The sequence below is a fragment of the Gracilinanus agilis genome, chromosome 4 (genome assembly GCF_016433145.1).
Source record: "Gracilinanus agilis isolate LMUSP501 chromosome 4, AgileGrace, whole genome shotgun sequence".
Lineage (NCBI taxonomy): Eukaryota > Metazoa > Chordata > Mammalia > Didelphimorphia > Didelphidae > Gracilinanus > Gracilinanus agilis.
The window spans coordinates 243,691,379-243,714,409 of NC_058133.1; the positions used below are offsets into that span (position 1 = coordinate 243,691,379).

At 35.7% G+C, this 23,031-nt stretch overlaps 1 protein-coding gene across 1 annotated transcript in view; it reads left to right on the forward strand.

The window, feature by feature from the left end:
- The window catches only part of B3GNTL1 (UDP-GlcNAc:betaGal beta-1,3-N-acetylglucosaminyltransferase like 1), a 125,127-nt gene that overhangs the window by 69,229 nt on the left and 32,867 nt on the right, over window positions 1–23,031 (forward strand). The window contains exon 9 of the mRNA XM_044672014.1: window positions 4,757–4,881. Within this exon, the coding sequence (XP_044527949.1) occupies window positions 4,757–4,881 (125 nt within the window). The remainder of the gene's footprint in view (window positions 1–4,756; window positions 4,882–23,031) is intronic.

Sequence of the window (23,031 nt, forward strand, 5' to 3'; positions counted from 1 at the left end):
TGGACTCGAAACTACCACACCAATGCAACTACCAACAATTTGGAAATTGGTCTTGATCAAGGACACATGACAAAACTAGTGGAAATGCGCATCGGCCATAGGTAGGGGGGGTGCGGGGGGGGGGGGGTTGAAGGGGAAAGGAGGAGCATGAATCATGTAACCATGTTAAAAATGAATATTAATAAATGTTAAAAAAATAATATCAATAACTCCAAGTATTAATTTTATAAAATTTTATTAATAACCACTTGAAGTAGAAGAAATAAAAAAATAGAAGTTCAAAGCCTAATTTTCTAACAAAAGTAAGACCACATGTGTAAATTCTCCTGTCTGGCTGGAAGCCAACTTTAGCAGCCATATTCAAGGAAAGAGAGAGAGAGAGGAAGGGTCACACCAAAACTTTATCTTTCATACATACTCACTGGGTAAGAGAGTCCTGGGGAAAAAATTCTATCCACACAATCCCTCCTGTGATTCCACTGGGAGGCGAGCATGTTGGAATCTCCCAGACTTACATGCCTAGTCTCCCCAACGAAACGTTACACATAACCAGTTTATATCTCTAAAGATCTCTTACTAAAGATGCATACAATATTGCACTTTCTAAGTAGAAATTTTTGGGGATTGGAGGGAAATAAAAGAGAGAGAGAACAAAACCAATGTTTGGCAGGTGCATTGACAAAAAGCCAATTAGGGGGCAATCCCCTTTGGCATAAGAGTTTACAGTTCTGCAGGCATCTTCATGGCACCTTCTCCAAAGAGTTCACTTTCTCAGTTTGGGGAGTTAGTGAGTTTCTTATCCTAAAAATTTCTCCAAAAGATTTTAAACTTAGCATTATAGAATAATAATACAATCCCCACTGAGTAGGGTGTTGACCAATACCTGGATCACCCCAGGATACATGGCTGACTTATGAGATATATGAATCAATTGTCAAAAGAAAATCATAAACATTAAAAAAAAACAAATAGAAGAAAAGAAAAAAATAAAAATCAAATTGTATATAAAAATTCTGAGTAAGCAAGAATAAGCCCATAACAGGTCCTAGAATCAGGGCCACATAAATATAGGACCATTTATAGGACCATTGCAGCAATATGCACTTACCCAATCAGCAGCCAGGACTACAGAAAATTGCCATAGTATGAAAGAGAGAAGAAGGACTAGACTTTGAAGCAAAAAGGAAATTGCATTTCCTGATCTGATTTTACCTTCACTCATACAAGGATAGGGAAGACAAAATGGCACCCAAACTGAGGTACTATGTCTGAATTTGGCATGGGGAAATCCTACATCCAAGTCCTCTGTCTTGGCACAAATTCTCATCAATCCTAGTGGGATTGGTTGGTCTCCTTGACCTTGTGCTTCTCGGCACTGTACAACAGCTCTTTTGTGATCCTGTCTTCTGAAATCAGACACAATTATTAGTCAGTCCCATAATATTTAACAATCAATAGCAGGCTTCCACAGTCTAAAGCTTTTTGGGTATGCACTGATATTAGGGCTAATGGATATTGTAAATTTATTTTAGTGCAAAATCAAAAAACCATTAATACTGTTTGCATGTACTATAAGTACAAAAAATAAGAGAGGAAAGAAAATACAAATATCCTATTGGACATAAAAGAAAAACAATAATAAAATTTTTTTTTAAATCAAAAATTCATAGTGCATATTCCATGAGACATAACCACTTGAAGTAGAAGAAACAACAAAAAAAAAAGTTCAAAGCCTAATTTTCCAACTAAAGACCAAGTATGTAAATTCTCTTGCCTGGCTGAAAGTCAACTTCAGCAGCCGTGTTCAAGGAAAGAGAGAGAGAGAGGTGGGGTCACACTAAAACTTTATCTTCCATACATATTCACGAAGTGTTCGCACTTAGCATGAGCTTAGCATGCTGGGTAAGAGAGTCCCGGGGAGCAAATTCTGTCCACACACTGCATTTATGATTTATTTATTTTTAAAAATTATTTATTTGTTTTAAAGTATTTTCCCATGGTACATGATTCACGTTCTTGTTCTCCCCTTTTTTCCTCCCCTCTCCCAGAACCAACGAGCAATTCCACTGGATTTTACATGTATTATCACTCAATATCTCTTATTTCCATACTATTCATTTTTGTAATAGAATAATCTTTTAAAAACAAACCCCCCCAAATCCTATATCCATATAAACAAGCAATACATTATATGTTTTCCTTTTGCATTTCTACTCCCACAGTTCTTTTTCTCAATGTGGAGAGCATTCTTTCTCATAATCCCTCAGGATTATCCTGGATTATTGTATTGGTGTTAGTAGCAAAGTCAATTACATACGATCATGTTTCAGTTTCTGTGTACAATGTTCTCCTGGTTCTGCTCATTTTGCTCCTCATCAGTTCCTGGAGGTTATTCTAGATCATATGGAAATCAAGCAGTTTATTGTTCCTTATAGCACAATAGTATTCCATCAACATTATATGCCACAATTTATTCAGCCATTCCCCAATGAAGGGACATCCCCTTATTTTCTAATTTTTTGCCACCACAAAGAGCACAGCTATGAATATTTTTGAACAGACATTTTTCATTATTATCTCTTTGGGGTACAAACTTAGTGGTATTGCTGGATCAAAGGGCATGCATTCTTTTAAAGCTCTTTGCACATAATTCCAAATTGCCTTCCAGAATGGTTGGATCAATTCATAACTCCACCAGCAATGCATTAGTGTCTAATTTTGCCACATCCCCTTCAACATTTATTATTTTACTGTCATATTGGCCAATCTGCTAGGTATGAAGTGGTACTTCAGAGTTGTTTTGATTTGTATTTCTCTAATCAGGAGAAATTTAGAACACTTTTTCATGTGATTATTGATAGTTTTCATTTCTTCATCTGAAAACTGCCTATTCATATCTTAACCATTTATTAATTGGGGAATGGCTTGATTTCTTGTACATTTGACTCAGTTCCTTATACATTTGAGGAATTAGACCGTTATCAGATAATTTTGTTAGAAAATTTTTTTTGCCAGTTTGTTGCTTCCCTTCTAATTTTGCTTGCATTGGTTTTGTTTGTACAAACCCTTTTTATTTATTTTACATTTTGTAATGTTCTCCAACTCTTGCTTGGTCTTAAATTCCTTTCCTATAGATCTGACAGGCAGACTATTCTATGTTTTCCTAATTTATTTATGATTTCCCTCTTTATATTTAAGTCATTTACCCATTTTGAATTTATCTTGGGATAGGATATGAGATGTTGATCTAAACCTAATTTTTCCCATACTGTTTTCTAAACTTTTAACTTTATGTTAAAGTTGGGCTCTGTTCCCAGGGTGGAGGGGGCATTGCCCTAAAGTTCAAGGTTTTTGTGCTGTAGTTTTCAGTGCTAGTTCTGGAAGTCTGTAAGTTTTCAGTTCTTCCAAGGTGGCATAATCTAGGGAAGAGTGTGGTCACTGTTCTCCTGGCCTGTGATCTGGTCTGAGTGGCCACAAGCAGTTATTTTCCACTTTGGAATTGGATCCCTGCTCATGCTATTGCTCTTCCTTGCCTAGGGACGATGACCCAGAACCACATATGAGCAATGAAATAGAGTCCTGTTCCCAATGCCAGCCGATGGTCCTTCATACTCTTTCTGACCAATAATCTGATTCCCTTATCATCTAGAGGCTGAGAACTCTGGCAGCCATGCTGCTGGTTCAGTTGCAAAAAAGATCTTTTGCTGCTTTGCTGGGGCATGGCCTATGTTGAAGTGGCCTGCCCTGGACTATGTTCCACCTTCACCCAGTGAGACAGGTCTTTCCTGCCAACATTCTAAACTGGAGCTGGAAAATTGTTTCAGCCCATCCTTTTGTTGGGCCTGTTGTTTCAAAATTGGTTTAGAGGCATTATTTTAATGTTGTTTGGAGGGAATTAGTCCAAGAAGAGTAACAATGAGATTTGTTGATGAAGGCAGATGATGAGCAGTTTCAAGTTTGGTTATTTAAGTCTTAGCACAGTCCTCAGATTTCCGACCACATTTCTATGACTTAGGTGGTGGTGTCTGGAAACCTGCCTTATTGCAGGCATGCTCAATAAATGGTGTGTGTTTCTCACCAGGATACTACTGTGCCTTTTGTGCTATTTATGGCAACTTTGGTACTCTTGTGCCTTTTTGAGGGGAGAAGTTAGGGGAGAGGGTTCTCTCTAATTACAAGCAAGACCTGGCTGCCTTCTGCAAGTTTGGACACCTCTTAAGGAGGGAGAGGTTTGTTTGTCCTATTGTGGCTCATGTCCTATTGTGGCTCAATCACTAGGAGCAGGACTTTCTAGTTTAAGAGCAAAGTTATTAAATTATTACCAAATATGACTGAAAGGAGAAAGCTGTAGTTATCATGTCCCCATTGGGTTGGTTGAGTGTATTGTAAGATTACATTGCTTTAGAATTGAGAAGGATCTCAGAGGCCATGCAGTGCAGTTTTGTTATTATAAAGGATTTACAGAGAGATGCAGAAAAGAATGTATAGGTTGAAGAAGTATAGAAAGGTTGTAATCTAAAGTTATCTACAGAATAACTAATTCATCATAAATAAGAGAAAAAACACCACTCAAAACATTTTTTAAAAAATAAATGTAAGCATACATGATTAAAATAGGAAAAATCAACTTTTTATGTACTTCCTGAATTATGCTATTAAAATCCATATTTGGAACAGTCAAATAATATAAATTTCTCCACTCTAGACTTTAAATTGAAATACTGAAAATCATCAGTGACTTTTCTCTTTCTCTTAGGGTGTACCTGAGGACTTGTTATTCTTTTATCATCATCTCCGAAAGGGTGGTGGAGTCTTTCTAGTTGAACAGTGTCTTCTCCTCTATCGATACCATCCATATGCAGCAACACATTCAGTCCTAGAGTAAGTAAATTATCCATTTGCAATTAGGTGCAAATTAGGAACAGATTTAGGGACCTAAACATAGTTAACAACTCTGTTGTAGACATACCTGGAACTGGGTCTTTGGGAGCTATCCTGGGAAACTTGACTTATAATTTAGTTTTCATTGCCTTGACTTTAAATTTGATACCCAGATTCAAGACCCAAAGAAATTTTACTTAATAGCCACAAATTAATCTATTTGAAATGTTGGTTTTTTTTCAGTTCCTTCTTCCTCATTTTCCTTCCTTTTTCTTTAATCCTTACCTTCCATTTTATAATCAGTACTATGTATTGATTGGTTCCAAGGCAGAAGGGTAGTAAGGACTAGGTAATTGGTGTTAAGTGACTTGCCCAGGGTCACACAGAGTAGGAACTATCTGAGGCCAGATTTGAATGCAGAATCTCCATCTCCTCATTTTCAAACCATCAACTTCTTTTATAAAAAATGTAAATTCATTGTAATTTGACAGGTATTCATTATGTAATTTTTCTAACTCCATGTTCATTCTGAAATTTGAAAATTCTCAATGTCATCAAGATCTCTTTACACACTATGCTGCTATAATACTTTGATTCCATTTTGGTGTTCTTTCCATTTTCAATCTATTAAGAAACATTTTTATCATGGTATAATGGAAAGAACTAGAGTTGAGCTTTTATTCCTGATTTCTCATTGTGTTATCTTGAATAAGTCACTTCATGTTTATGGTATTTTTAAAATGTGAAAAATGAAGTCCTGTCCAACTCTAAAATCTTTGAATTTCCCCATATTCAGTCAGATACCAGGACTCTTCCCCCACCCCCATTCTCCCTACCAGTACTGTTTGTCAGATATTCATAATTTAGGGTCATATATTTTAACCTGGAAAGAATTTCAGAAATCATCCAGTTCAGAATCTTTAATTTACCAATGTACAAATGGAGAAACTGAGTCCCACTTAAACATTTGCCCATTGTTAACAAAGCCAGGATAAGGTCCAAATCTTGTCTTTACTGTGATAATTTCCAAAATAATTTTCATGCCTTTAGTCTTCACTCCAGTAATCCCCTGATATATACTATCAACAGTTTTCTTTCTAAAACACTTCTGTCATGTGACTTCCCTGCTCAAAAACTTTCATTGGTTCCTTATTGCACATAAAAATGAACTCCCTAGGCTTGGCATTCAAAGCCTTCCATAATTTTCTCCATCCTTCCTTTCCAACACATTCCCTAGCGAATTCTTTATTCTCTTTGTCTATTTTGAGTTAACATTTTGTTAGCCACCAAGTCACTTGCTAAAATGAAAACTCAAGAACTCAGATCACCCCTATTTAACACTAAGTAAGAGTCTTCACAAGTCATTTGCTAAAGTGGGTGATAACTCAGTCAGAAACTTGTGAATCCTATGATAAAAGTTGATACCTTCAGAAGATGAGAAGTGGATCTCACAGACACTGCCCCCCCTGGGCAGTGCTAAGTAATTTGGAAGCTGTGATTGGCCCCTGTGAAGAGGGGAAGGGACAAGAAAGGACTATAAAAGTCCTGAACTTATTTGGTTGAGGATCATCATCGTCATCTCATCGTCTTCATCGTCAACTTGTCGTCTTCGCTGTTGTCGTCATCAGTAGTCGTTGTTGTCAGTCTTTGACTGGTGACCTGCCTCTTGGAGGTAACTTGGGACTTGGACTGCCTCTTGGGTGAGTGAGTAGCTGGCCTTCCTTTCCTGGTGTCTGGAGAGAGATTAGTTTAGGAGAGGCCTTCCCTTCTTGGAGGAGGCAGCGTGGGTGGAACTCGGGTCCTCTGGTCAAGGGTTAGCAAGCCCTGCTGGACTGAGCTGTGTGTGATAGGGTAGACATCATCTCCACCCTCTTTTTGTATTTCTCTACTTTCACTTTCCACACTCTTGTAAATAAAACTACTAAAAGTCATTTTGGCTTAAGCTATAATATTTTTAAATCAGTGTCCACAATATTTACTCTGGGACATTATTTATTTATTATTATTTAGACAAACCCTAAATTTAATTCCTTACACCTAGTGCAGTTCCTCATGGATCTTGCACTTAAATCTGTTCATTCATTGGCACTTGCTACCACACCATATTCATTCTCTGTTCAACGACTTTATTTTTTCTTTTTCCCTTGTTCAAAATGCCCTTCTTCCAACTCACTGGTAGGATAAATTCTACACTTCCTTTCAAAGTCCTGCTCAAGCTCTATCTCAGTGAAGCTTTTCCTAATCACTTCAACCCATAATGATCTTTTCCATCAAAACTCTAGTGCTTTGTATCCAAGTCCTCATTGATTATTTCACATGTGCTTCATTTTGTTGTTAAGAATTTTCGAGGTTCATTTCCTTTTAGAGCACAAACTCTTTGAGTCTTTCAATGAAGATTAGTACAGTGCAATACATATAACACATCTCTAATAAGTGTTATTAAATATTATTGACAAGCAAGATTCAATGTTGTTCAGATTGTGTTGTTCAACTCTTAAAAGATTTTTTGTGGAAACTGTCAGACAGTTTTATTTATTTATTAAGCATTTACTGTGTGTCAGACAATGTGCTAAGTGCAGGGGATACACATACAAGAAAAAAGAAATACAACCTGCCCTTGTGGAACTTATATTCTCATAGAGGAAGATAAGCCATAAAAGGGGGCTTAAGTGTGTTTCTGTATTGGAGGAATTTAAAGGTAAGTCATGTTAGCATAATATGAACAAAGAAAAATAGAAAATGGCCCTTTGTCTCTCAGACTCTTTATCAGGAAAATAGAAATAATAATAATTGTAGCACCCACATAAAATTGTTATAGTGAAGTTCAAATGAATGAATACAATACTGTGTATTGATTCCAAGGCAGAAGAGCAGTAAGGGCAATTGCAATGCAATGGGGATTAAATGACTTGCCCAGGGTCACATAGATAGGAAGTATCTGAGTCCAAATTTGAATCAAGGACCTCCCATCTCTAGGCCTGGCTCTCAATCCACTAAGCCAACTAGCTGCCCCCAAGTGAATTTACATAAAGCATTTTGCAAGCTTAAAAGCATTATATAGATGTCAGAACATAGTACTTGTTCTATTTGGCCCTCTTCTGCTTTGTTGGGATTTTTGTTTTGTTTTGTTTTTTTCATTTTAAAAAATTTGAACTTTAAAAAACCTCAACTAAAACATATGCACATAGAAAAAAGAGAGAGTTAAACATGAAACTGAACATTATATGTGTGCAGCTTGTCTTTTGTCCTTCTTTTGCTTCTACAGTTACAGAATAGTGAAAAAGAAACAAAGTATTTTTAATATTTAAATAATATTTAATATTTAAAACTATTCATTTTATTGCTATACTATGAATGAGATATTTGTCCATTGATCATTAGGATTGATGTTAAGTTGCAGCTTGAATATGAATATGAAGCTTACCAGCTTCCCTTGTGAGGCAGTAGTTGATAAAATTGATTTCATTATATGCTTCTAAGGAATAAAAAGCAGCATTATTTGGTAAACTTGGTCTTTTCAATTAGCAGTGCTCATGATAAGAATGAGCAATAAAGATAACCTTGAACATAACTGCTCTTAACAAAGGATAAAGTTAAAAAATTCCAAGTCAGAGAATTTGAGAATATTCTTAAACCAGGCCAATATATACCTTATGTTTTGGTACATTATGACTTAACTGTGAAGGAAACTAGTATATGGGAGAAGACATCAAAACTTATGCAGTAGAGGCTGGTAGGTAGCTCAGTGAATAGAGAGCCAAGCCTAGATATGTGAGGCCTAGGTTCAAATCTGGCCTTAGGCACTTACTAACTGCAGGATTGTGGGCAAGTCACTTAAACCCAGTTGCCTAGCACTTATGTGTCTTCTGCCTTGAACTGATATTGATTCTAAGACAGAAAGAATAAGCGTGAAAAAAAAAAAAGAAAGAAACCTTATGCAATAGAAAAAGTGCTGAGTTTGCAGATAGAGGAGCTTAGGTTCAAATCCTACTTGTGCCACTTACTAATTGTGTGACTTTTAGCAAATCATTTAACCTCTTTGTGATATGATTTCTTTATACACAAAATGGGAAGATTGAACTTAATGACTTTTAAAGTACTTTCTAGCTCTAAACCTATAATTTTAAGAAACAAAAATGTTGTAGACTTTGATTACTCAGAAATTGTGTATGTATATATTATTAATATTTCTCTGTTAATGTGTAGACATGGTAAGAACCCAAATATCATTGCAAAAAATTATATTGGCTATCTTAATAGTTAGGAAATGGCATAGCAGCCAAGGGTGATAATACCTATTTAAAGTACGAATTTATTTGGAAAAACATTACAGAAGGGATTGGATGGTGCTGTGTATAAGAGTACTGGACTCAAGCAGGATGTGATGAAAATACAGAATTCCAAGTTAAATACTAGGTTTATTGAGAGGAGGCCCACCTCACAATAAAGCTAAACCCTGGTCCCATCAGAACCAGAGACCCCAAGCCTTATAAGATGGCCTTTTTTTAAAGAGAAAAATTTTATGACCTAGTGACAGTGATACAGAAAAAAATAATAGATGTTCACATCTTTCACAAAGGCAGTTCTTAATTAGTGACAAGTGCTGATTAAGCTAGTGAATGCAAAAGAAGATCACTTTGGGTGGTAACTTAAGTCTATTATTATTGCTGTCCTTTCAAAGGTCTTTGCAATCTTGGTGTCTTTTACTGACAATATTAGGAGTCAGCAATTTGATTAACAGATAAACTTGCACCCAAAGCAGGCCTCTATCTCTTTACCCAAGGCAGAACTCCCCCTCCTTTCTGATGGTCTTAGCTTGCACCCAATAGGGTATGGGGGGCTTGGTAGTAACTTTTGATTATAGGCTTAAGGTCAAAAGATGTTAACAAGATTCAATACCACCCTAAACTGTAACTTTCTTAGCTAATCCCTATAATTTTATAAAGCAAACTGTATCACTTTGACTATTCACTTAAAATGAATGATTATGTTATTAAAATAATAATAAAGGATAATATAATACTATTATAATCATAAAAGGGGTACGAGGTTTTGCACTCACAAGGAGGACCTAAATTTAAATCCAGTCTCAGACATTTACTAGCTGTGGGACTCTGGACAAGTCACCCAAACCTGTGTGTTTCTGTTCCTCATTTGTAAAATGGAAATAATAATAGTTTCTTCCTACTTCCCAGTATTGTTGTAAGAATAAAATAGGATGATATTTATAAAGCACTTAGCACACTGTTAGCATTCTTCTTAAAGTTAGGAAGAGGAATTCATGAAAAATAAAAGATGTACTTTTGATTAAATGAAATGGGAAAAGCATGAATAAAACATGCTGGAAGGATAAGAAGAAAAAAACATTTATGTGAAATATCTCATATATTTGAAGTCACATACACATATATAACAAAAGGAAAGTTGCAGAATTTTAGCAAAGTTGACAAAAAGGAAGATTCAACTTCTGAGGAACACTCCAACAAAGCTGAAAATAGTGTCAGATAAAACAAAGATTCGGTAAAACTAAAAAGAAACACCAGCAGGCTTTTCTTTCTGGTTAGAACTGCACAAGGAAAAAGCTGAAAAACTTGAAAGCACTTAATGCCACCAAAATCTTGGGAAATGAATATTGAGGCTAGCAGGATCTTATGTACTAATCTGTCAGAGTCATAGCAGAGGACTAGATGACTAAGAGAGAAGAGCTTCCTGGATGTTTGAGGATCTTTGAAGATTTCTTCCTGAAATCAGTGTGTCTGATATCTAGTTGGAGCTTATAAATTGTTATGATTAAAAATGATAAAGGCAGATATTAAAAGGGAAAATAGTATTTTAATAAAAGCCATTGCTGATAGAGATAAATTGACCATGTGCCTGTAAGAAATCTCTGGCACCTCCGCCATTTTCTTCCATACCTTCCCTACTCCTCCCTGCCCCCCGGGAGCCTGCTCAGGTAACAAAGAGGCCTTCTCCAGGCCGCCCTCTGAATTTAAGCTCCCCTATACGTTTGGGGACATCAGAGACGTCCCCACGTCCAAAAACCAGAAACCCGTTGGATCACGGGGAATGTAGTCTCAAAGTCCCCACGTGTCCACAGGAAGTTTGTAAGATACTTTTAAATGGCACCTCCCTGAATTCCAAACACACAAAATGCAGCTCTAAGTAGGTAACTACACAAAGAAATAGATATGGGAGAAAAGTGAGCACATAACTCAGACAGAAGCAGAAATCAGAAATTGAAACAACAGTGGGATATCATTAAAAGATAAAAGCAGGGAGATTATGTTATTATTAAAGGCACCATAGATAGTGAAATAAAATTAGTAATTAATATATATGCACCAAATAGCATAGCATCTAAGTACTTTAAATATGTCCCTTTCAGACTTAGAAAAATCTAGCAAAAACAAATGAAGATATGTTAATGAACTTAAAAATTTAGAATACTTGAATATGATAGATCTTTAGCAATTACTGGATAGGAATCTTGAGTAAGTGAGTCAGTAAACATTTAACAAGGACCTATTTTGTGCCAGTCATACTGTCATCCACAGTATCTAAGACTGCAGATAGGTCAAGAAGCATGAGGATTGAGAAAAAGCTATTAAATTTGGCAATTAGGAGAACATTAATAATCATGGAAGAAACAAGTTTCTGTTGAATAAAGAGGCTGGAAAGGAAATGGAAGCACCTATTCTATATGTCCATTCCAAGAAAGTTAGCCAGAAAAGGGATCAAGTGAGATTTTTTTTTTTGAGGATGGGTCAAATATTGGTGTGTTTACAGGCAATAGGAGATGACCAATAAGTAGAAAGAGATTGAAGATATGTGATTTGGCAATTATAGGGGAGGCATTCTGCTCAAGAACAGGGAATGGAATAGGATCCCATGTGTATTTAGAGAGGTTTGCCCTGGCATTTTCCAGGGAGAAAAATTTAAGCCTGTTATGATTCTATCTAGCTTTAAATCCATTGTATTTTTTTAATTAAAAATATGCCTTCCTAATTAAGAGAAAGTAGAATCAAAATATGCATATTTGTTTGTGGAAACATCTTTAATGACACTTTAGGACCAGGTCATTGCCACTAGAAATTATATCAGGTTTATTTTTAAGGAGCTTGGGCTTAGGGATTAATGTAAGCTATGCAAGGAAGCAGTAGGAACTTTTTAACACATCACTATTATTACTATGAAGAGAGACCCTGAAATCGTAGTTGTAATGGATGGCTAGGATTTGACAGACCTAGCCTGAGTGGGCCATCCTTTCAAAGACTAAGAGCTTTCAGTCCTAGACCAGTATAGATTGTATCTGACTGCATGTTAAAGGGGTTTATTTAACAAAAATATCAGGAAGAGTAATTAGGTAGGTGGGTTGTAGGTAGGTAGGAGAGTCCCTATCACTAAAAATGTCTACCTTGAGATCCAAATTGCAGTAAATTCTCTTTGTTACCTGGCCAGGCCAGACCTATTCACTCTTTCTCTCTCTGTCTATAGATCCTTTGGCTATCTCTCTATTCCTAAACTAAACCCACACAAGATTTTGAGTCTTTTAGAAATATAGATGGAGTAGCTTGGGTTACTGGAGTCTAAAGTGATTGGGTTCACCTCAGAGAGGAAATCCCCCCTGAGGCAACTTTGAAAGTTTAATCAGCTTCTCTTCATAGTTTAGATCTTCTTATAAAGTTGACAGAAATAAATCATACAACAGCTTCTAGGAGTTGGTAATAACAGGTCTCAGGAATGGTTTGGGAAAGATTAGAGATTTACAGGAGGTCAGAGACAAATCTCAGAGCTGGCTTCAGCTTCACAGCCTTGAACCAACTCCCCTCTGGCTGGGAGTTAGAATCTTCAGACCCCGTCCTTCTCCATTCCAACCAGGTTTACCCCTGTGTCCACAGTTTCATCAAAATTCCATTTTCCTTTGCTGCAACCTGTCTCTCCTTTCCAAAATTCCCTCTCACACTATGAACTATAAAAATTTATTAGTTACCCAAATAATATAATATCCCCTTTTTAATATTCCTACAACCTATACACAGACTTGAAGGTTGGTAGCTAGAGAATAACTGCAATCTCTAGGTTCAGGGTAGCTACCTTTTGGATACAACCCCAAAAAATTATGGCCCACCAATGTGTTTCCCTTTAGCAATAAGCAAATTGACATATTAACTTTTAACAAAAGCATTTATTAAGTGGCGTTCTAAAAACAGTAGCTATAAAACATCTAACTAGAGATTCTGACCTAGTGTTTTCAAATTCCTGACAGATTACTGACTCTTTGGGATTTTGTCATGAAAAACTGAAATTCTTGGTAATCCTTGGAAATATCTGAAACTTTTAAGTTATTATATATTTTAATAATATTTTATTTATGTATTTTTAAATAACAGAAGTGATTATAACAATAAAAATGAACTACTTTTTTGTGATAGGGTTTTCCTAAAAGATTTGGATGTTTTTTGTAAGAAAAAGATATAATAATATTTTTCTTAAAATACTTAAAGTATTCATCATGCTCTATTCATTATGGCTATAAAAATTAATAAGAAATATTGTTTAATAGTATTTACAAAGAATGCTAACTTATAGCTCATATTTAAACACTAGAAAATATCAGTGAACATTATTGGATAGAATTTTAATAATATAACATATTTTCAGATATGCTTGCAAGGTTGACAGAAACACACAAAATCATGTGTTGAAATTGCCCATTTGAGGATTTATTTTGCTTCCCAAACTTGTTATTTCTGGTAACGCCTCTTGTAGTATAGATGCATACTATGCATATAAACTTAATAATTATTTGCAAGAATGACTCACCATTGGCAGCAGATTAGGCTACAAATACATACTTACAACATGGCAACATTTACAAATAAAACTGATGGAATCAACTGCAATTGCTTTTCTCTTATACATTCCTGTCAGTTCCTAGAAATGTGTAACATAGTCTCCTATTCTGAGATAGTGTTTCCTGCTTTTACTTTTGACTTGACATCAGTGGATACCTTTGAATTTGTTAACCTTTAATTCTTGTAAGAGCAACACAACACTTTTTTTTTTCAGTTTCTCAACTGATTTTTCTCAGGTTTTGGTATTAATTGTAATGCAGGATTGATGCAAGATCTCTTGCATTTGCAAAATCACCCTAGGCAATCCTGGCAGTTAGGGTAATGGAACCTTGATCCAGCAAGTGCCCATCTCAAGACCTGACTGTTGGAGCTGGGACTATAAATACCCCCAGAGAACCAACCTAGGGGTTCTGATTTCCTTGACCTCACCCAGACATCCAGCCACCCCCTGGACTTCCCCTTGAGACCCCGGGAGGGGAAGGGAGGTTTGGGTCGTGGAATGTGGGCAGGAATTAGTTAAGTTAGCCTAGCCAGGGACACCTCTAAACCAAATCATTACCCTCTTTGGTCAAGGAAATCAGAAAAATATATACATTTACCAAGAAATTCTGGAAAGGCGTTTCCACAAAGAAAGACTTCTAGACGAGAAGACCTAGTTGTTTTAGTTGTTCCCTGAAAGCTAGTGCCTAAGGATGAAAGTCCTGGATAGAGAATCGCCCCTCTGAGATCCTTTCCCAGCCAACTGGTACTTATACTTGATTGTTGGGTTCCTAAAGGAAATAACTTCTACCTCTAGGTTCAAGAGGAATACCCACTTCTAAAGTTCATGAGAGCCCTGCATTTCTACTTAATCAGCCATTACTAAGATGGCAGAATAAAAATAGCAAAACGTTGCCCCCATAAATTCGTGACATACTCTCTAAGAAATATATTGTCAATGGGAAGAATAGGCATAGAGTTCAGAGATAGTCAGGATCATGTGTAGAACACACACAGGACAAAGATAAGTCAAAGCTCCTGGTACTGCAGAGTCTAGAGTACCAGGCTTTCTGTCATTTTTTCTTCATTTAATTCTTATGCAGCTCCCCTTGAAGTTTAGTCATCTCTTCTGGGTAAGTTGCTCAGCTGGGTTGCCAAAGTTTGTTCTTCTCCATAGCTTGAGTCTTGATTGTCAGTCTGTCACCATGAAGTTGACCAGCAGGTGGTGAATTTTTCAATCAACAATTCCATCAAATATGGATAAGTTACAGATCACTCCTATTTGTCATTAAGTAATGTAGTTTTTAAACAGTAATACCCACAAACTATTTTGGTTTCAGACTTTCCTTGTTTTAGAAATGAACTATTGTATTTTAGACATGGGGTGGCAGAACCTGAGAGTTAGAGCTAATAAAACAAAATGGAAGTGGGGTGGGAGGAGACCAATATTAGACTTTTGCAAGAAGTGACAAAAAATGTCTAAACTTGAGATTTCCCTTGAATTTAATTTGGACAAAGAAAATCATGAGTTTAGAAAGCCTGAGGTCTGGAAGTAACAGTCACTTTTGATCTGAGAGACTCTGGCTATGTATTCCTTTCACAAGTTTCTAGTTATCCTTTACAAGAAAGCTAACCAGGGAAGAGGAGAGCGTGATCTGCATGGTGGGCCAGAAGACAGGACTCCTACAAAACATGTGGTTGTCCTATCATACTACTAAAGCAGCCTACTATAACTTGGCTACCAGTAATTAAACTAGCTCACAGCTCCTCCTAGTGGTTAGAAATCAGAGTGATTATAGTTTAGGTGAAGTTTGTATGAATTTTTCAAAAGTGAATAACACAGGTGTCAGATAGTCTTAAACCAGCAAAGTTTTCAAAAAATTGGAAAATTTTTTCAACATCATTTTATTTTTATTTTTCTGGGTTTTATACATACATATATATATATACATATATTCACACAAAACACATTTCCATATTAATCATTTTTATAAGTGAATAATCTTGGGATCAAAACCCCAAAACATATACCCCAATAAACATGTGATAAATGATATGTTTTTATCTGAATTGCTACTCCAACAGTTCTTTCTCTAGAGGCTTTTTCATAAGCCCTTAGAATTGTCTTGGATCATTGTATTGCTATTAGTGGCAAAATCTATAACATTCTACAATATTACTGTGTACAATGTTTTCCTGGTTCTGCTTATTTCACTCTGCATCAGTTCATGTAGGTCTTTCCAGCTCTTTCTGAAATCATCCTGTTCATCATTCCTTATAGTATAGTAGTAGTAGTATTCCATCAACATCATGTACTACAATTTGTTCAGCCATTCTCCAATTGAGGGACATTCCTTTAGTTACTAATTCTTTGCCAACACAAAAAGAGCAGCTATAAATATTTTATGTACAAACAGGTCCTTTCCAATTAAAAAAAAAATCTCTTTGGGATACAGAACCAGGACTGGTATTACTGGATCAAAAAGTATGCATTCTTTTATAGCCCTTTAGGCATAATTCCAAATTGCCCTCCAGAATGGCTGGTACAGTTCATAACTCCTCTAGCAATGCATTAGTGTCCCAATTTTGCCACATTCCCTCCAACATTTATCATTTTCCTTTACCGTCATATTGGCCAATCTGATAAGTGTGAGGAGGTACCTCAGAGTTGTTTCAATTTGCATTTCTCTAATCGAGAGTGATTTAAAACATTTTTTTACATGATTATTGGTAGCTTTGACTTCTTCATCTGAAAAATTGCCCATTGGTCTTTGACCATTTATCAATTTGGGAATGACTTGGCTTAGTTCTTTATATATTTGAGAAATGAGACCTTTATCAGAGAAATTTGATATAAAAAATTTTCCCAGTTTGTTGTTTCCCTTCTAATCTTGGTTGCATTGGTTTTGTTTTTACAAACCCTTTTTAATTTAGTATAATAAAAATTATTCATTTTACATCTTGTAATATTCTCTATCTCTTTTTTGGCCATAAATTCTTACCTCCTCTATATATCTGACAGGTAAACTATTCGATGTTCCCCTAATTTACTTATAATATTACTCTTTATGTTTAAGTAATATACCTATTTTGACCTTATCTTGGTATATGGTATGAGAATCTAATTCTAGATCTAAACCTAATTTTTGCCATAGTGTTTTCCAGAAAATTGGAAATCTTTACTAACACAAGTGAGAAAACTTCACCAAAGTGAGAAGAGGAGCCAGTTAAGACAAATGACTAGCTTTCAACCTTGCCTTTTTTTGCTTGCTGCTCCTTGAATTTTAAGAAATGAACAACAAACAATACAGCTGTTGGGATACTAGGGAGAAAGACTGACATTTGCTATCAGCTGGCATTAGTTTATTATTTGCTCTTCTCTCTTATAAATGGTAAAATGATTAAAAATTCTGAGACTGCATTCTAGGTAAGAAAATCAACTTATTGATCAGTCTAGCAAAAATAAATAAATTGATCTTGCTCAATGATCAAAAACAAAGAAATTAAGGATCATTAAGTACAATTTTGGAAATTCATTATTAAGCTTTCCCGTAGATATCTAAGACATCTCTCATTGATGAATAGCTAATGAGGAGGTGGTCCACTGTTCTTTCAGTCTCTCCCTGATTCTTTGATGATGGAAAATTACATGCCTGGTTCAAGATTGCTTTATTCAATACTTTTCCTATTTCTTTTTAAAAATTATAACAAATTTTATTTTTTTCCAGGTTACCTGTCAATGCAATTTTTCAATAATCATTTTCTAATATTTTGCAATTCATGTTCTCTCTCTCCCTCCTGCTTATTCTCCCTTCCTAAGAAGGCAAATAATATAGGTTGTATATATATTATCATCTAATAGATATTTCTGTGTCGTTTTGGGAAAGAAGACACATATTGCTTTCACTAGAGAAAAATTCAGCTAGAAAATAAAGTAAAGAATAATATGTTTCAATTTGCATTTGGACTCCATCTGTTCCTTCTGTAGTGCCAGATATCCTTTTTTTTTTTTGTCATGAATCTCTTGGAGTTGTCCTGAATCCTTGCCTTGTGGATGATAGGTCACTAACAGTTTATCATGAATCATAATTATTGTTATTGTATTCAAGATTCTCCTGGTTCAGCTCATTTCAGTTTGCATCACTTTATGTAAGTTTTTCTATGTTTTTTTGTAATCATGTTATTTGTCATTTCTTATGTCAATAGTATTCTATTAAACATATGTACCACAACTTGTTCAGCCATTCTCCAACTTATGGACATCCCTTCAGTTTTTAGTTCTTTGTCACCACATAAAGAATAGCTATAAATATTTTTGTACAGGTAGGTTCTTTTCCCCTATCTTTAATCTCTTTGGAGAATAGACCTAGTAGTGGTATTGGTAGGTCAAAGGGTATGCATGATTTTATGGCCCTTTGGGCATAATTCCAGATTGCTCTTCAGAATGGTTATATTAGCTCACAGCAATATAGAAGTGGCTCATTTTTTCCCCACATCCTCTCCAACATTTATCATTTTCCTTTTTTGTCATGTTAGATAGTTTGTTGAATGTGAGGTGGTACCTGAGAGTTGTTTTAGTTTGCATTTCTCTAATTAATAGTGATTTGGAGCATTTTTTCATGTGACTAAAGATAGTTTTAATTTCTTCATCTGAGAATTGCCTGTTCTGTGTCAGTTGGGAAATGCTTTATATTCTTATACATTTGACTTGGTTCTCTATATATTTGAGAAATCAAACCTTTGTCTGTTGGAAGCAAATTTCTCCATCAAAAGTCATTTTTTTTAACATCATCTCTCAGTGATCTGGAGGTCAAAGACCACTGAGTCTTTAGATATATAGATAGTCTATAGATATATATATATATATATCTATACCTGAGTATAACTCAGGTATAGATAAGCCCTCAGATTCCACAGGCGCTGCCCCTTGGACAGCCCAGGCAAATTAAGAAACTATGGTTAGTTCCTGAGATGTGATGTGTGAGAGCTCGTGGGTAGAGAAAAGAGCTTATAAGTGGTGACCAGGTGGTCTTTGTGGTCTTTTGGCTGGAGCAAGGATGGAACCCTTCTCGGAGGCCCATCATGGCAGCCAATAGATTAGAAAGCTAAGTATCTCTCTACCTCTTTCCTACCTTTCCCTCTCTTTACTACTCCTATTACTTTGATTTAATGAAGTTTGTAAGCTACTATCAGCCTCATAATTTTAATTATTACATATCAGAAAGACTTGCTATAAAGATTTTCCCTCAAATTTGTTTGCCTTTTAATCTTGGTTGCATTGTTGTTGTTTGTGCGGAAACTTTTAAATTTAATGTAGTCAGTTATCTATTTTACATCTCATAATGTTCTCTCTGTCTTATTTTGACCTAAATTCATCCCTTACCCATAGGTCTGATAGGTAAACTGTTTCATGCTTTTATAATTTGTTTATGATATCATCCTTTATTTCTAAATCATGTACCCACTTTGATTTTATCTTGATGTATGGCAAGAAAATTAATTTTTGCCATACTGTTGTCAAGTTTTCCCAGCAGTTTTTGTCAAATAGGAAGTTCTTCTTCCAAAAGCTTGGATCTTTTGGTTTGTCAAACACTAGGTTACTATGTTCATTTACCATTACTTCTTGAATGCCTAATCTATTCCATTGATCCTCCACTCTTTTTCTTAGCCAGAATCAGATTGTTTTGATGTTTGCCACTCTATAATATAGTTTGAGATCTAGTGCAATTAAGCCACCTTCATTTTTTTCATTAATCCCCTTGATATTCTAGGTCTTTTGTCCTTCTAGATGAATTTTGTTATTATTTTTTCTAGTTCTATGAGATGATTTTTGGGTAGTTTGAGTAGCATGGTACTGAATAAATAAATTATCGTAGTAAGAATTGTCATTTTTATTACATTTGCTCAGCCTACCAATGAGCAATTAATGTTTTACCAATTGTTTAGATCTGACTTTATTTGTGTGAAATGTTTTGTAGTTGTGATCATATAGTTCTTGGTTTTGTCTTAGCAAGTATTTTATGTCTCAGGTATTTTATATTGTCTACAGTTATATTAAATGGGATTTCCTTTTCTGTGTCTTGCTGTTGTACTTTATTGGTAGTAGAGAGAAATGCTGATATTTTTGTGGGCTTATTTTATATTCTGCAATTTTGCTAAAGTTGTTAATTGTTTTGATTAGTTTTCTGGTTAATTCTATAGGATTTTCTAGGTATACCATCATATCATCTTCAAAGAGTGATAGCTTTATTTCCTCATCGCCTATTCTAATTTCTACAATTTCTTCTTCTCTTGTTGCTATAGTTAGCATTTCTAATATAATATTGAATAGTAGTGGTGATAATGGGCATTCTTATTTCACTCCTGATTTTCACTTCCTGGGAAGTCTTCTAGCTTATCCCCATTGCAGATAATATTTGCTGATAGTTTTTGATAAATGCTATAAATCATTTTGAGGAATGCTGCATTTATGTCCTCTAGTGTTTTTAATAGGAATGGATGTTGTGTTTTGTCAAAAGCTTTTTCTGACCATTTTGAAATAATCAGAGGTTTCTGTTATTTTTGCCATTGATATGATCAGTTATCAATAGTTTTCCTAATATTGAACCATCTCCTGAATTACTGGTATAAAAACGACTTGGTCATAGTGTATGATCCTTGTGATATATTGCCATTATCTTCTTGTTTGTATTTTGCTTAAAAACTTTGCATCAATATTCTTTAGGGATAATGACCTATAGATTTCTTTCTTTGTTTAGATATTAATACCATTAGTACGAGTTCTTTCCTAAGCTATTTTTCTGAATAGTTTACATAGAACTAATTGTTCTTAAATGTTTGTAGAATTCCCTTGTGAATTCATCTGACCCTAGGACATTTTTCCTTAGGACTTTTTGATGACTTGCTCAGTTTTTTCTCCTGAGATGTGATTGTTTAAGTATTCAATGTCCTCTTCTGTTAATACGAATAATTTATATTTCTTTTGTTGTACCCAAATTTTAATATCTAACCCAGGTTCATGGCCGAAGGAAGAATCACACTGACAATGCAATATGCAAGAAGAGGCTCATTCTTTACTAGCAATAATAGCTAGGGTCGCTAGGCAGAGAGGCATGCCTGAACGACCCCTTGGAATTCTCAGCCAAGAGTTTATATAGAAATGTTTGGGGAAGGGGGTTGGTACATACATAATTATCAAGGTAGTGTCAGGGACAGGTGGTCAGGAAGCATCTGGGGAGGGGGGTTTCAGGGTCAGGGGGCTGGAAGCATTTGGCAAATATTGTAAAGCAGGCAAACATAGACAAACATTCAAGAAGGTTAATATTCATCAGATAAGATAGCTTCAGTTTTAGGTTTATGATAGGGGAAGATAAGGAAGACTGTGCTGGGAAACCTTGGGGGCTGGGGGTAGCTTGTCCAGGCCAGAAATAGTTCAGTAGACTGCCAGACTGATTTTTAAATCCAACACTTTTAAATATTCATCTCTTTCTCTTAGATTATTAGATCTATTGACATGTAATTGGGCAAAATAACTCCTGACAAGTTGCTTTAATTTCCTATTCATTTGTAGTAATTTCTTTCTTCTCATTTTTAATACTGGTGATTTAGTTTTTTTCTTCATTTTTTGATCAAATTAATCAATGCTTTATTCATTTTTTTTCAAAAAACTAACTCCTTGTCTTATTTACTAGTTCAATATTTTCCTTTCAATTTTATTAATCTCTCCTTTGATTTTCAGGATTTCTAATTTGATATTTAATTGAGAGTTTAAATTTGTTTTTTTTAGTTGCATATTATGTGGGATGAGATTCAGTGTGTAATTCTCAGAGTAGTATTTGGCTTGTTATAACCCTAATTTTCAAGACCCCTGAGTGTTACTATTCCTTAGACTAAAACTGCACCTCCCCCCATAAAACTTCTAGTTTTCCAGACCTATTTTTTAAAACCTTGAGAAGAGTTTATCTGTACACTGGGAAGAAAGCCAAACTATAAGATAAGCTGAAGGAAGGAAAAGTACAATGAGTTTCAAAACTATCATTATGGTCCCAGCCTGGGAATCCCATGATAGTCACAGGTTTTTCTTGATCATGTGGGTCTTTAGGGGTAAGCAATGTTGAAAATCACATGCTCAAGACTATAAGCGTAACCTCCCCAACCCCCCCCCCTCCCATTCTGTGGGATTGGACAGAGGGGAAGAGGAAAATCTTGAGTCAGGATTGTGACAAAAGTCTGTGATTGTACCTAGAAGAGAGGACCTTTTTGCCCCAGCAAGCCGAATCACTTCCTTCCTCGCCCCCACCTCCCTGCTATTTTCTCTGAATAAAACTGCTTTTCTCTGCCAGCATCTTATCAAGTCTCCCCTGCTCATTAGAGTGATTTCTGGGGGTACAAACCTCCCCAGAATTCCACTTCACACACATACTCAGTTCATCAATCTGCTCTTTCTCTGCTTTATTGATGTAAGCATTTAGAAATATAAATTGTCCCTAAAGCTTTGGCTACATTCCAAAAATTTTGGTATATTGTCTTGTTCAGTCCGGTTCTGACTTCCCAAATTAGGAGGCACACCAGATAATGTAAAAGCAAGAGTTACTGTTTTATTGCAAGCTTGAGCTTGGGTCCCACAGCCTCTAAGGCAAAAATGGAATGTTTGAATGAGGGGCCCAGCCAGTCTTATATAGTTTGAGCAGGAACTTGGGAGGGTGGGGCTGGACGTTAACACATGCTTCCTATCATCCATTCACCAGATGTTACTGGTCAGAGGTCTTCCCGTCATTTAGCAGATGTTGCTGGTTGAGGGTCTTCCTGCCATTTAACAGATGTTACCAGTTGGGGGATTTCCTGCCATTCAGTAGGTTGCTGATTTTATCAGCTCTGCTTCCCAGGCCTATCAATCTCTGTTCAGTACTTTTCAATGTGAGATTCAAGGATGCTGTCCTGCTGCTTGCAGACACACTTGACCTAAATCATTCTATCACTCTATGATGGGAGATATTCTAGAGTGGGAGCATTCTTTGAATTTGCTAGAAGGTTAAAAATTGTTGGAGGTTGGCTTTAGAAAAATGTGGTGGAACTAAATTGGCTCAGCCATTCTAGAAATTAATTTGGAACTATGCCCCCAAAGTCACTAAACTATCTAAAAGAATTGCCCTTTGACTGGAGATACCACTATTAGGCCTGTACCTTAAAAACCTTAAAGAGGTAAAAAAAAGAGGAAAGGAAAAAAGAAAGGAAAGGAAAGGAAAGGAAAGGAAAGGAAAGGAAAGGAAAGGAAAGGAAAGGAAAGGAAAGGAAAGGAAAGGAAAGGAAAGGAAAG